Below are 16,067 nucleotides of genomic sequence, written 5' to 3'. Positions count from 1 at the left end.
CAATGTAACATGTCAATTACCAACACTGCAGTCTTCATCTCCCATCTTAATTTTGATCTTAAAAATTATAAATATACCTTGCTTGATTAAAATAAAGCAGCAATATTTACTTTCCCACAGAACCTCCGAATGAGGGTTTTCTACCCCCAAAACAGTGGGTTGTGTGACTATACTCCCCGTTTCTGCAAAAAGTATCCTACAAGGTATATATCCCGAGTACCTGGGGGTACAGAATCTTGAAAATCTAAAAACATTACCCTCAGAGGTAAAATCCATGAGAAATAACTGCTGTATGAGAAATGTTTGGAGAAATAGTTTAGTTAGCAGCAAAGTATAAAAAAGATAGAAAATCTGTTAAAATTCTGCTCATACTGCTAGGGAACACATTTGTATGCTGCTTTAAAAAATTAAGGCTGATGAATTAATTCAAAACAAGCTTGGTGTTGGTACTACAAGTTGTAATACCCTATACCTCGATGTCAACAGTAGTTTGACTGAATTTAGGCAGCAAAAAAAAAGACCAAAATAGAAATTCAGCTTTTGACATGCTGTATTAAATTCTATTTATCACCAAGATGATTATTAGAATGTAGAGAAAATGATCTTGGCAATCTGACCGAAGTCTATAGTTTGGTTTGGTTTATTTGTGTTTCATGCCCTACCAACAGCTATATAGTCATCTCGGAACGTTATATTGGTGGCCGAGGCAAACCAGAGTGTCCGGAGAAAAAACACTGACCATGCATAGCTGTTAATAGGACGTAAAACACAAACAGTCAAACCGACCTGTGGCCACAGTATGCCAGTTACCTGACGAGAATTTGCCCCACGTCCAACGGTCCCAACCCAGTGGAAGATGGCTAGCGATCGTAGAAATCTATAGTGTTTAATTACGATATGTTATATATGGAAAAATCAATCTAGGTGGCTGGCTAGCTGTTTGTTGTTAACTGTGCCGACGTTTTACGGTACAAGACTTAAGGTAAATCCGGCTTATACCCAGTTGGAAAAAACCCATTTGGCATTTAAGCTGCAATACCGCAGTTTGATCGATTAATGATTTAAAATTTAATTTTAAATGTTAATTCAAACATGACGACCAGTAATTTTAGATAACTCCAAAACGTTTTATTACATATGTTTAAGAAACATGAACTATGCATATTTTGTATTTGTTAGAATGGACAAATATGTGTATTTGTATAAGGAAAGCAGAAAACAGATTTTCTTAAACTACTTTGTAGGCTTATAGCTAACCATACCCACAGCATTCTCACACTGAACCAGTACTATTCATTTAAAGCTAAAATACATTATCATCAATATTTCCTATCTGACATAACCATGAGAAACAAAGACTTCCCATTTATTGATAAATAAATGGACTCCATTTAAATGCCAAAGCACAGTTGTAATTAAAACTTTAAGGTATACGTATCTGATCATGAACTATAATAGCATATTCGGTAAATCAAAGGTATTTATTTTGAAACATTACTAAATCTTGCTGTGTACCTGTAGCCTGTGGGAAACTCAAAATGTTAATGGATTATATAAATAGTTATAACGAACCCTTACAGGGGATCCAAAATTTGCATAATTGCAGGGAAAATTTTTACTCCTATAGAAATTTTGTGTTCAGGAATCAGCTTAAGAATTGTACAGTAAAACCTCGCAGTAAGTTTGAAGCTTTTTTCATTTGCCACCTCGCTTACGGCAATTATGTAATTTATATAATTATCTTATCGGGGATATCTTATTAACTCATTCAACCCTGAAATTTCATAATGGACTGTTCCAACCTTTGAATTGGAAGAGTTCAAATGTATCTTCAGAGGTGAATGAGTTAATATTAGGGAATCAGCTAATAGTGTGTGGACATTGAATAAGTTTTAATGTATTCCACTGAGTTGTCTGTGGTATTTGTTATTGGTTTTTAATAGTTGTGAAAATTTTACCGTATCAGTCCCAATATTCACCACATAGGCAACTACTTCATAAGGAAATTGAAGTGGGAAAACATGCAGACAAACACATGTAGTTTAAACATACACATACAGTTTATGTACAATTCTAATTAACATATATACATACAAGTATGTATGCGAACAGCTTACAGTCTCCGATGTCAAGCCAATTACTTGTGAATGTACGACCTAACGTTTATATGCCTTGCCGATCAGGAAGGATGCTTGCCAGAACAAGTCAAGTTTCCATTTCCTATGATCATTTCTCTGGTTATGTGGGTAGTGCATGTTACAAGTACGTCGTGTTTACATTAATGTATAGGCATTAATATATGAATATGAAAATGAAAAACTTACAAGAAGACAGATTCTGATCAAGGCCTTTCACTGCTTTACTGCAGCTCTTCAGGCATTAATATATATATATATGCACAATTATGACCGCCTGACCACTACAGGCTTTTACATTATAGCCTATACAATTAAATGTAATTATATAACAACAAATAGTATGGAATGTTACGTACATGGTGCCTGTGCTACGTTACTTAATTAAGGGGTCTGGCACTAATTGACTATACATGTACAGTGTATGTGATAATAAACATGACTTTCATATCATGATATTTATTTCAGTCTACATGCAAAAAATTTCCCTTATCTTAAATTGATCTAATAATGGTGGGACGTGTCCTATCTATATCTCGAGGAATCCATATATCAATACAACATTAAACCAAATGACGTCTTCGAAGGAAGTTATATGGACGCAAGATATAGACACATAATTTGTATATTCTGTATATGTACATGTTCCCACTTGTTTTAGTTTAATGATAGTAAATGTATATAAATTTACAACGTATCTTTTATAATTCTTATAATTATAGATAGCATTGCTGATTAAAGAAACATTCTACTTGTGAGTCTAATAGCTAAATAAGGCTTATATGGCTTACTCTCTGAAGAACTAGAATGTGGAGAGAGGCTGCTTTGAAATGTACTGGTTAAACAGGGTAGGATGTAGGATGTGGTAGAACAGTGTATTTCCCAAAAATAAAATTTTAAAAATAAATTTTTATGAAGAACAGTGTCCTATTTCCCACTCCCATATGGACAAATACCTGATACATGTGTAAACCAGCATAAGATAAACATCTTTCCAAGAAATTACAATCCTAGAACAACATCAATATTTATATAAATTATGTAACAAAATTTAAGAAACAAACAACATCTACCCTCACATGTATCGGTGGCTGTATTAGGTTATGCGTTTCTCGTACATCATATATCTTGAATAATTGTGGCTCTGTTTTCTGGAAAAGAAAATCACAGTTTCAAATGTTTGAGTATCGATTCTAAAAATCAATGGTCCTTGTATACGTAATTAGGCGTCTATCAGAATGGCAACAGATTTCATCAAAGTTTATATCTTGCTGGTGTTTCAGGTCAAAAATATACGAAAAATGCAACCTCCATGAAATCTAACCACAAGATACAGAAACATAATTTATAAATGGCAACTGAGCAACTGATTGCTGTCGTCAATTAAAATTAAAATTTTAATAATTTATGTCATGAAAGTATTACAATTGCTATAATTGAATTCTTTTATGATAAAAAAGTAAAACATTTTTGGACCTCTTATAATTTCTGCATAACTCATTAAGACCTCCCGTTTTAATTCACTTTTGCACATGATAAACTTTGCGACCTGTTTTGTGTGTTACAGTTATGGGGGCTGATGTTGAAGGCCATCGTCGGAAAGGGCAACTTCCCACTGTACTTCTTTCAGCCAATGCTACCCCACCTCCCCGTACCAGATCTCAACATCACCTGTGAGAAGTAAGTAGATGTACAGTTTATGTATACTGTATACAGAAACATTTTCACCCAGCTGTCTAACTTTTGCCCATCACTAGTAAAATCCATGTTCTCACAGTTTTAATTTTGCCTTTCACAGTTAATTGCTATATGTGCTATTTTGTTAACTAATGTTCTCTGTAATGATAAATCAAAGGAAAATTAAACTGCAGCAAAAAATTGCATTTTTTACTAAAAAATACAAAACAAGATGAAATCACAAAAATTGGAATATAGAATTTTTTTCTTTCAAAAATAGTTATTTAAAAACTTACATTATTATAATTCATTCAGCTTATCAGGGTTACAACACCTGAGGACTGAAATAACTGGAAAAGTGCATTGTAAGCAATCTTGATCAACGTCTGAATTATCGTTTTTGTCGCCACAGATACCTGACGTCCATGAGACCCCTACTGTCTGACGAGGACTTCATGAACCTATTAACAGCTGTTTTATCATTCAAGGAGAAAGAAGGTCCAACACTCCAAAAACACCTGCTTCAAAAGTAAGCTTTTAAAAGTAGCCGGCTTCCATCAGAAAAATGCAATGTTAAAAGGTCAAACATCTCTATATATACCCACCTGGCGTGTTTAATACAGATTTTGTGTCTTATAAAACGTTTTGTATTCAATCATGTGTTATTGCATGAATGCAAAAAATGTTTTTTGTAAATTTTCGACTTTTGCCTGCTGATTAGTGAAAGGTGGAATAGAGCTGTGTTCAGAAGTATTATTTAATTTGTTACTTCTTTGAGGAGACGTTCACATTGAATGAAAAAACTAAAGAATTTGCAAAAGATAGCTTTTGATAGATGTTGATATCTAATTGATTTGCATAAATGTTATTGTTAAAAATAATGCATATATACAGTTAAACCCTACTTCCTCAAACTCGGTTTACTTGAATACGCCTCATTCGTCGAACAGTTCATTTAGTCCCTACCGAGTTTGTACAAGTTCTTTGTAAGTTACCCCTGATTAGTCAAGCCGTTGTTCCTGGAATTACTCCGAATTCCTCAAACAAAAATGTATATATGATTAATAGAGTCTATCATATTTAGCTATGGTGGATATGGATATTTTACCCCAGGGTGTAGAGTTTGGGGTTAGAACTGATAAGGCTTTGCCAAGGTTTTGACAAAAAATTCTGCACCAGATGGTAGAAATTTCATTATCAACATATCTATATCCAAGAGAAACGTTTGGTTTTCTAGATAAAATATTTGAAAGTTTTTGGAAAAAAAAGGTCCACAAACTTGTGATTGTTGATTATATCGTATTTATCTAACTAACTGTCGTAAGTTAATTTTCAATTTGTAAAAGACACTTAACCTTGTTTCTTTGTAAAATTTGTTAATTAATTAACTTGAGTAAGATAAAGATGATACTAGAGGTCCCCCGGCCCTCTAGTTTGAGGGACCTCTATATATGGCTTACATAATTTAGGTGGGAGAAATGTTTATGTCCAGTTAGTACTGTATCTTATTGAGGTGAATTACCTCTACATGTTTTTATATGATTCTGTGTTTTAGGTTTGCCACAGAGGAGAACTGGTTGTCACATTACTGGTTAAACCTGGCTTATCTCACCTACAGAGAACCCTGTGCTGGTAAATACCAAATTGTTCTTTGTCATACAGTAAAATATGTCAGAAGCATGATAATTTTTGGGGCAGTGCTATTTTTACATAGAGATTCATTGTTCATTTAACACAACAGCTGATGTTGCTGGTCAGGTATTGCTTCATATGCAACAATCAAATTGGACACAGAGCATGTTCGTGTTTCTTTACGTAACCACAAAAAATGATGACGCCATGCAAAACTGTACCGAATAGTAAATGCACAATTTTTCAACATTAAATCGAAATCCCCATGAATTACCTCTACATGATAAGAAAATCAGTTGCGGGTTCCCGGCAGACGCCATGTTCTGGCCGTCAGTTGGTGGGTTTTCTCCGGAAACTCTGGCTTTCCTCTATCACCAAAACCTGGCACGTCCTTAAATGACAATAGGGTGTAAAACACAAACAAATCAAAACCCAAAGTAATCCTTAAGTAAGGGAGGGAGGGAGTGTGGTGAGGCTACAATTAGGTGTGGTTTTATTCACAAGCAGTAGTTTGCTGACATTCTAAAAGATTCTGTACTTTTTTCTTTGGGAAAATAAAGTAACATTTTTTGAAAGAATACAACAATGCTAGTAATAAGAATTTATTGAAGGCCTTTATCAACCCTCCAGTGCCTTACATTACATAGAGATGTATGGGAACTAAGTGAAACTTTTCTTTAAATTTTCTTAATTTGTAGGAAATTATTGAAATTTTTAAAATACTTTATGAAATTGCGAATATGCATGTTAAATTCGCTAGGGAAAAAGGATTTGACATTTGTTAAAGATGTATAAAATACACATTTTCCTTCAGATATAGTGACAGTATAATATAGCTCTGTGGACATTAAACCGGTATAGATCCCTCAGGTGACTTCATGTAATACATAGATATCCTGAGGACAAGTCTGCAGTAATACTCTAATTAAGAAAGTGTATACATGTAATGTCTACACAAATCATATACACATTTACAGTATGTTTGAATTTTCTTTAAGTAACATTCATAAACAAGTAAATATTAATGTTAGTTTGTGTGTTTGGAGAACAGAGATTATATGCTATATACATCATGGCGTGGGTGTTGGTGTGGGCATGAGTATGAGTTTGTTACAGATTAAGGGTTTTTGAATTACTGTAAAAATTATCAAAAGGCTTGCTATTTATTAGATTTTGGTGCTGATAATTTACTTCACTTTTCATCAGACTTAGGTATCTCCCCAGAAATATTTTAAGGTTGGGCGCACATCAATTAGTCCTGGGTCACAAAGAGACACAAAACATCAACAATTTCCTTTATGTTTTCATCACAAAATTATGGTGAGTTGGAGTATCGGCTATGTTCTTATTCACAGAAAGTAGGTTAGTGTGACCTCCATCTGTAGGCTTATAGCTAAATAGTAGGTTAAAGGTCAAATAAGTGCAAAAAAATAATCATATCTGCTGATACGGGAAGATGTTTGTTTTTGTTAACAAAAACAAATCCCAAGTTCAATATATAACAAGCACACAACAAGTGTATTTTATAACAAGCACACAACAAGTATAATTTATAACAAGCACATAACAAGTATAATATATATAACAAGCACATAACAAATATAATTGATGACAAGCACACAACAAGTATAATTTATAACAAGCACACAACAAATATAACTTATACCAAGCACACAACAAGTATAATATATAACAAGTACACAAGTATAATTGATGACAAGCACACAACAAGTATAATATATAACAAGCACACAATAAGTATAATTTATAACTAGCACACAACAAATATAATATATATAACAAGCACACAACAAGTATAATTTATAACAAGCAAACAACAAGTATAATTTATAACAAGCAAACAACAAGTATAATTTATAACAAGAACACAACAAGTATAATTTATAACTAGCACACAACAAATATAATATATATAACAAGCACACAACAAGTATGATTTATAACAAGCACACAACAAGAATAATTTATAACAAGAACACAACAAGTATAATTTATAACACACAATAAGTATAATTTATAACAAGCACATAACAAGTATAATTTATAACAAGCACTCAACAAGTATAATATATAACAAGTACACAATAAGTATAATATATATGACAAGCAGACAATAAGTATAATTTATAACAAGCACATAACAAGTATAATTTATAACAAGCAAACAACAAGTATAATTTATAACAAAAACATAACAAGTATAATTTATAACAAGCAAACAACAAGTATAATTTATAACAAGCAAACAACAAGTATAATTTATAACAAGCACACAATAAGTATAATATATAACAAGCACACAACAAGTATAATTTATAACAAGTACACAATAAGTATAATATATATGACAAGCACACAATAAGTATAATTTATAACAAGCACACAACAAGTATGATTTATAACAAGCACACAACAAGTATAATATATAGCAAGCACACAACAAGTATAATTTATAACAAGTACACATTAAGTATAATATATATGACAAGCACACAATAAGTATAATTAATAACAAGCACACAACAAGTATGATTTATAACAAGCACACAACAAGTATAATATATAGCAAGCACACAACAAGTATAATTTATAACAAGTACACATTAAGTATAATATATATGACAAGCACACAATAAGTATAAGTTATAACAAGCACACAACAAGTATGATTTATAACAAGCACACAACAAGTATAATTTATAGCTAGCACACAACAAGTATAATTTATAACAAGCACATAACAAGTATAATTTATAACAAGCACACAACAAGTATAATTTATAACTAGCACACAACAAGTATAATTTATAACTAGCACACAACAAGTATAATTTAAAACAAGCACACAACAAGTATAATTTATAACAAGTACACATTAAGTATAATATATATGACAAGCACACAATAAGTATAATTTATAACAAGCACACAACAAGCATAATTTATAACTAGCACACAACAAGTATAATTTATAACAAGCACACAACAAGTATAATTTATAGCTAGCACACAACAAGTATAATTTATAACAAGCACAAGTATAATTTATAACAAGCACACAACAAGTATGATTTATAACAAGCACACAACAAGTATAATTTATAACAAGTACACAATAAGTATAATATATATGACAAGCACACAATACGTATAATTTATAACAAGCACACAACAAGTATGATTTATAACAAGCACACAACAAGTATAATATATAACAAGTACACAATAAGTATAATATATATGACAAGCACACAATAAGTATAATTTATAACAAGCACACAACAAGCATAATTTATAACTAGCACACAACAAGTATAATTTATAACAAGCACAAGTATACAGGAAATGAATGGAATTGTGTGGGCCATGTAAATCATATTAAAATTTATACAGGACTGACTGGTACATGACTGTATGAAATAGGGATATTTCTATATGTGTATTCTGATATACAGGAAGGGTATGTACGAGTCACCAGCTTTGACTGATAGCCAGGGTCTAGAGTTAAACGATTGCTTAATTACGCCTATACGGACACTACTATTTATATAAAAGGGGAAGGATTAAGTCATTTCCATATCAATGCTTGCCTTTTGTACATGTATGAGTATATTGTCGAAATTTCTTTTAAGACGGAAGGAAATCACTTAAAAGCGGACAAAGTAATTTACAGACCAAGTTTTTAAACCACTTCAGATCAGTTTTGTGTTATTCATATCTACCCCAAACCTTCACAATCAGACTCGTTCACAATGTCATCTGACTTACACCTGATCCCAATTCGTAATAGTGGGGAGTGGGGGTCGGGATTAAAAACTTTTATCAGGAACTAGCTTGGCTAATATCTCGTTCGGCAAAAGCGTTTCTTAAAATAATGGGATCAATGACCATAAAATTAACTTAAGGTAAATATGTTTTATTTAGAGAATCATGAAAATTGAAGCACTTTATTGTATTGGGTGATTTTCTGTACAGGTAATATTATTACCACCCACTGGTACTGCATGAGAGAAAAATAAGATTGTACTTCCTCCATCATTTGTCCGTCTGTCTGTCTGACTGTAATTCAATGTAGGTCACTGTGACCTTTGTTTGACCTCTTACTTTGTTATATCAAACAGTCTGTCTCTAGCTAAATGTAGGTCACTGTGACCGTTGTTTGACCTTTTACATTGTTATATCAAACAGTCTGTGTCTCTAGCTAAATGTAGGTCACTGTGACCTTTGTTTGACCTTTGACTCGTGGCATATCAGACAGACTTCTGGAGCACATATCTTCTGTATCATAGCATCTGGGAACTCCAAACCTTATATGTAGATATATCTGAAGATATGACAAAGTAAAAGATATGAATAGTAGATCACTATAAAATAAATTTCACTTTCAATTTCGACCCATATTATAGTGAGAACTTGCTGACATCATGACAGCAAACCTCATTTATAAATCTATCACCTCTAGCTAGATACATCTACAAGTACAGAGAAATACATTGCAGATACTTGAAGAAGGAATTTTTGTCCCAACATATAGCTTTTTCTTTGAATTTTTTTTTATTATATTTTCTTCATCCTTGACCACGTCACAGATTTGTTACTGAAATAATTCTCCTTGTTTAATAGCGAAAGAGTTTGAGTCATGAGTTGTAATTTACTTTTTCAAATGTGTAGAAAAGGTGATTAATAGTTTTATTTTAGGAACAGATGGGCCTGAACTCGTGTATTACTGTAATTCTACTGTACTGTTTTCATTTTCAAGTACAAAATAAGGCTAAATTTAAACATGTTGGATGTTTCATGACATATATCTGTGATATTATTTACATAAATTTTACAGCACAAGCCTATAAATGAGTCATTTATTTGGCTGTGATCAATATTTCCTCGCAAAGAGTTTGTCATATCTAATATCATATTTCATCAAAGTGGAAGTATGTTTATAAATCAATATTTATCATTTTGCTACATCCCAGTTTATGGGTTGATGGTCTTGATTTTCTTCAGTCATGATAAAAAACATATCTGTATTTGTTTTAAGAGAATATGTTACAAGCACTATGACATTTTGTATCCCGAGCAATTTTTTCATGACAGATCTGTTGAAAATTATAAATGCAGGCGGTTTTTAAAATGTTAACTAAATCTGTTTCCTGTGATGATGTTACAGAACATATTCGCCTGTTTCACGTACCCAGAATGCCTCTGAAGACAATCAACATTTAACGATTGACATTTAAATTTTTGTTGTAATCACATATTCAATAGGAGATTAAATTAAGTGTCACAGTTTCCATGGCAACCGACTTGACTGGGAGTTATTTTTGTGATTGCTTGTTTAATCAGCAAAGTGAATATAACCGGCAGCCATGTTTAAATGTATTGATTCTGTAGACAAAAGTGCTTGTGAAATATTGTTCTGCATCACAATCTCATAAACCAAACAAATAGTCTCGGGCGACATACTGTGTAATAGACAACTAGGTTTATCATATGAATACCATGTTATGCAGTGTCATAAAGCCATCACATAAATTAAGTATATGTAACATGTGTAATATATCACTCCGGAAATGACGTCACAACCAAATAGGAACAATCAATGCATGTGACATCACTTAATAAGACGCAATTTCAAGTGCAAAATATTTTCGTTTCAGATCACAATTAGACAGTTTTCTTTGAATTGTATGATAAAAAGAATCGTCTTCGTTTCCCTTCATATTAATTTAATACAGAAATGAAATATCGTTGTATCGCAACAACAATTTCTTTTTAAAATAAGCGCCTTTTTCCTGTGACAATATATCGGGATACTTATTGTAATACATTCCTTCTGTATTGCAATATATCGTGATACACCCCTGGCATATTTTGACACCTCTAATACTGGGAATCTTTTCATTTTATGCATATAAACACAACTTTGTCAGAACAGCAGTTATTCCTTCAATTTCCTTCCAATGTTTTTGAGACTTGGTGGGCATTAAAAGTTAATAGAATGCCAGTGCTATGACTGTTTTTAGAGTTACCATTCTTTTTATGGTCACGCCATGGTACAGGTTTGGGGTGTGGGGGATGGAGGATGAGCTGGTAATGATATACAAACTTAATTATCACTAGCTGTGACAGAAGGAATTCCAAACTCTTTTGGCCAATTTATATGTACAAACTTTACTCTCAGGTCCCAGTGACAGTAGGGGTAACCATGTCATTTGGCCTTAGTCTTGAAATACAAACTTTACTCTCAGGTCCCAGGGACAGTAGGGGGAAATGTCATTTGGCCTTAGTCTAGAAATTCAAACTTTACTCTCAGGTCCCAGTGACAGTAGGGGGAAATGTCATTTGGCCTTAGTCTAGAAATTCAAACTTTACTCTCAGGTCCCAGTGACAGTAGGGGTAAATGCCATTTGGCCTTAGTCTAGAAATACAAACTTTACTCTCAGGTCCCAGGGACAGTAGGGGGAAATGTCATTTGGCCTTAGTCTAGAAATTCAAACTTTACTCTCAGGTCCCAGTGACAGTAGGGGGAAATGTCATTTGGCCATAGTCTAGAAATAAAAACTTTACTCTCAGGTCCCAGTGACAGTAGGGGGAAATGTCATTTGGCCATAGTCTAGAAATACAAACTTTACTCTCAGGTTCCAGTGACAGTAGCTATAGGGGTAAATGTCATTTGGCCATAGTCTAGAAATACAAACTTTACTCTCAGGTCCCAGTGACAGTAGGGGTAAATGTCATTTGGCCTTAGTCTAGAAATTCAAACTTTACTCTCAGGTCCCAGTGACAGTAGGGGTAGCCATGTCATTTGGCCTTAGTCTAGAAATACAAACTTTACTCTCAGGTCCCAGTGACAGTAGGGGTAACCATGTCATTTGGCTTTAGTCTAGAAATACAAACTTTACTCTCGGGTTCCAGTGACAGTAGGGGTAATCATGTCTTTTGGCCTTAGTCTAGAAATACAAACTTGCACCAAGAAGTAATGAGATTTTTTATCTCCCAACAGTGAACGTGAATTGCTATGCAACAGACAGGAAGGAGGCATGTAGCACTAACCAGGCGGCCAGGGCGTCTAACCTTACCCACTGGATACTAAGGTAACTCAACATGTTCAAATTTATTACAGCTTTCCGTAGTACACTGATATGAACTGTTATTCAAGATATTATTTTTTCATAAGAATTTTCCCTTTTCCCGACATTTTTGGCTTTATCATTTTTAACGGCCTGTGAAGAACCCACATGCCACTGTAACAATTTTAAAGTAAGATGCATCTGCTACAGTTATCAAAAGCAAGCGTGCTACAATATCACAACTGTTAAACTTCATATATGTACAGTAACGAAAAGTTGGATAGATCTAGTCAGATATAGTATGTGGCTGTAAAGTGCTTTCAACATGCTTTTTAACTCATTCACCCCTACATATTTTAACTGGACTTGCCCAGTCTTTGATTTGGTAAGGTTCAAATGTGACTTTAGAGGTGAATTAAATTCGTTTACTATATGGTATAAAGCTTCTTATTTTTTATACTGTCTACTTCACATTGTTGCACATTTATATTAAATATGATTTCCTGTTCCAGATTTCATGAGACTATTTTGGAGGACACGTTAAAACCACAGTTTCTTCAGGACATGATACCTATATGTATGGACGGTTACAGGTAAACAGACTCAATAGACGCTGATACTGTATTACTGGGACATTTTCGCCCAGTCAAACTTTCGCCCTTCGCCAACGAAATAATTTTTCGCCCAGTGTTATTTTCACCTTTCACGTTTAATTACTATGTTTATTATACTATTTACTTATGTTTGCTATAATGATAAATTGGCCTCATTGCAGAGGGTGAAAAAAGGTGAAAATTAAGCTGCAGCGAACATTTACTGGTATACAGTAGTTTAGGACTGAAATGCATCTTTTTAACATTTATGATGTATACATTGTTGAAAAGATGCACACACATCTTAATATTTATGTTCAGAACATCCAGAGAAAATTATAATTATTAATATTTATGATATAGATATGTAACATCATCACCTCTATACTACATTATCCCACCTACTGCTAGCATGGTAAATTCATTACAATTGGTTGTCAGTATGAGAATACTCAAAAAGAAGTTGAGAAGGACTTGAGAACAACATGAGAATGGATTGTCCTACTGTGTAACACAAAATGTTCGTGGGAACTTTCCGTCGTGGTTTGAAGCCATTTAGATCGTTTCGTGGTACAAATTTTTGTGGATGTCCTTTACATGTATCAACAAACAGTAGAAACGTGCATCATTCAAATTTGTTGTATTTATTTTTGTGGTTCTATATATAACAACCACGAAAACAATGAATGTTTATACACAACGAAGATTTCACGTTATACAGTATTTTATCAAAAAAGAACACCTGCTCACGCCAGGTGATGTCCTGAACCGTAGAATAGTATATAACCACACGAAGGTGCTCCCCATAAGAAAATAGTCTGTCATAATCAAATCATTATAAGAAGCAAAGATTATGAAAAAAACATTGTGAAGATAAAGACACCCTTTTAAACGTTAATGTGCATATGGAAAAGTCAATGAGTTTACTATTGTTTTAGAAACGTCTTTCTTCATAATTTTAAGGTACATTGTATTCCTCTGCGCAAATCTTCTATTTGTTTACATTGGTGTTCTTTTCCGCTTTTCAGAATGCAGTTTTGTACGTCCCGTATACCTGGTAAACACGTTGACGAGCTGGTCACCTTTAAAGATTCAAAGCATATTGTGATAATGAGGTAATTAATATGCCATGAATTCAATTCAGTCAAACCTGAACTTCACATACTGTAGATGTACAGTAAAAACCCGTTATACCGCCACATTCTGTCCTCGATGATTTCGGCGGTATGACAAGTTTGGTGGAATATCAGGTTTACCGTTTTGAACCAAAGTGTTCACATATCAACTGAACTTATATTTTCAAAAAAATATTAATAAACTACAGAAAATGGTGTTTTTTCTCAAAATTGTTATTTAATGTATCAAATTGTTGACCATGCAAAACATAACCACTATTTGTATAGAAGTGTCACACGCAAATAATGTTTAATTATTGCAGTGATATCCCGACAATGTCAATGCAGAATTTTACACCACAGTACATGAATGTACTTATTCGTAATGTTACACACTAGAACTGACGCTGAAAAAAATCACAGATGGTCGTTTATCTTGCCTTGTTTTGTCCTATTGACTGTACGAAATTCTGTATCACTATACATTTCTGAATGTCCGACTCTGTTGTAGATTCTTTGTGTTCTAAATATCTAACAACAGTGTCTATTACCATCTCTGCTTAGCATTCGTAGTGAGCGAAGCTTTGTTGACTTCCATATTGTCGTCGTCTTCATTGTTAGAGTTTGTGTGTGTGGTGATAATTTTGATAATGTCATCGTCCACGACAGCTTCACTGGGTGCCAGTTGTTTGTCAATATCAATGATTTGTCTCACTGTGAGGCGCAAATCAGGATCTAGGTCTAGCTCATCCTGAACTCTCTCGAGTAAATTATGTAAATCTACTTCCTGGTTCTCTGGTATCAATCGCTCTTTGATCTCTTAATTGCAGAAATGAGCTTTATTCATCGTAACTCTTGCAGTAAAGCTTACCTGTAGAAAGACAACGAAGGTCTAGCTATGGTTGAACGATTTCATGTGTACACAACCATACATCTGTGTACATATGTACGTAACATTCCTGTCATCGGGATATACCTGTTCACTCAAATTGGCGGTAATTAACGAGGTCAAAATAGTGTGATTTTAACCATTTGTTTTGGGAATATGATGGCAGATGGCGGTATGCGGGTTTGGCGTTACAACGGGTGCATTATTGTTGGGGGAAATCCGTTCGGAGTAAATTAATGGCGGTATGCTGGTTTGGCAGTTTAACTGGTGGCATTACAAAAGGGTTTTACAGTACTTAAATAAGCAAAGTTAAACCAGTGTACAGTATTAGTACAACATATTCTTGAAACTACTTCCTAAGCAGTTAACTGTATGTGTGTTGTTATCGTGGGGCAGGTGTATTCTTACCTGATCATTGCTCATGATTTAATGTTAGCAAATTTTTAAGAATGGACGAGTATGTCTTCCAATTCAAACACCTGGGGTTGTCATACACACACATACTGAAGGCTATAAACACAGCCAGGTTTAAGCATCTTTTGTTATTGTGATTGTTGTATATGTTTTGCTGAAATACCGATAACTTTAGTCCTATATATTGTAGTGATGAACTTAAGTTATGACTTCAGAGTTGCTGTAAAAAAAGGTTTAAATAATATCTCTTCTAAAATGTTGTTTTTTTTTTTCATTTAGAAAGGGCTGTTATTACAAGCTGAGCGTCTATGCACCTGATAATGATGGAAAGGACAGATTACTCACACCAGCCGAAATCCTCCCCATCATCGAACACATTCTAAAAGATGCAGAAGGTTTGACCTGATTAACACTTATGTCATTAGCTTCTAAGTCAGAACAAATATTTCTACAGAATGAAGTCATCCGAATGTACAGTTTACATGTTTTCTAAAAGGCTTTGGTCAAGATATTACACAACA

The 16,067-nt window shown here is 33.5% G+C and overlaps 1 protein-coding gene across 2 annotated transcripts in view; it reads left to right on the top strand.

Moving 5' to 3' along the window:
- The window catches only part of LOC110462824 (carnitine O-palmitoyltransferase 1, liver isoform-like), a 44,882-nt gene that overhangs the window by 9,658 nt on the left and 19,157 nt on the right, over window positions 1-16,067 (top strand). For both annotated transcript variants that reach the window (XM_021517022.1, XM_021517021.1), the window contains exons 2-8: window positions 3,703-3,815; window positions 4,225-4,341; window positions 5,368-5,444; window positions 12,469-12,559; window positions 13,048-13,128; window positions 14,157-14,243; window positions 15,826-15,941. In XM_021517022.1, coding sequence (XP_021372697.1) covers window positions 3,703-3,815; window positions 4,225-4,341; window positions 5,368-5,444; window positions 12,469-12,559; window positions 13,048-13,128; window positions 14,157-14,243; window positions 15,826-15,941 — 682 coding nt within the window. The remainder of the gene's footprint in view (window positions 1-3,702; window positions 3,816-4,224; window positions 4,342-5,367; window positions 5,445-12,468; window positions 12,560-13,047; window positions 13,129-14,156; window positions 14,244-15,825; window positions 15,942-16,067) is intronic.

The sequence above is a fragment of the Mizuhopecten yessoensis genome, unplaced genomic scaffold, assembly GCF_002113885.1.
Source record: "Mizuhopecten yessoensis strain PY_sf001 unplaced genomic scaffold, ASM211388v2 scaffold10831, whole genome shotgun sequence".
In the NCBI taxonomy this organism is placed as follows: domain Eukaryota; kingdom Metazoa; phylum Mollusca; class Bivalvia; order Pectinida; family Pectinidae; genus Mizuhopecten; species Mizuhopecten yessoensis.
This window is presented reverse-complemented; position numbering and strand designations above follow the sequence as displayed.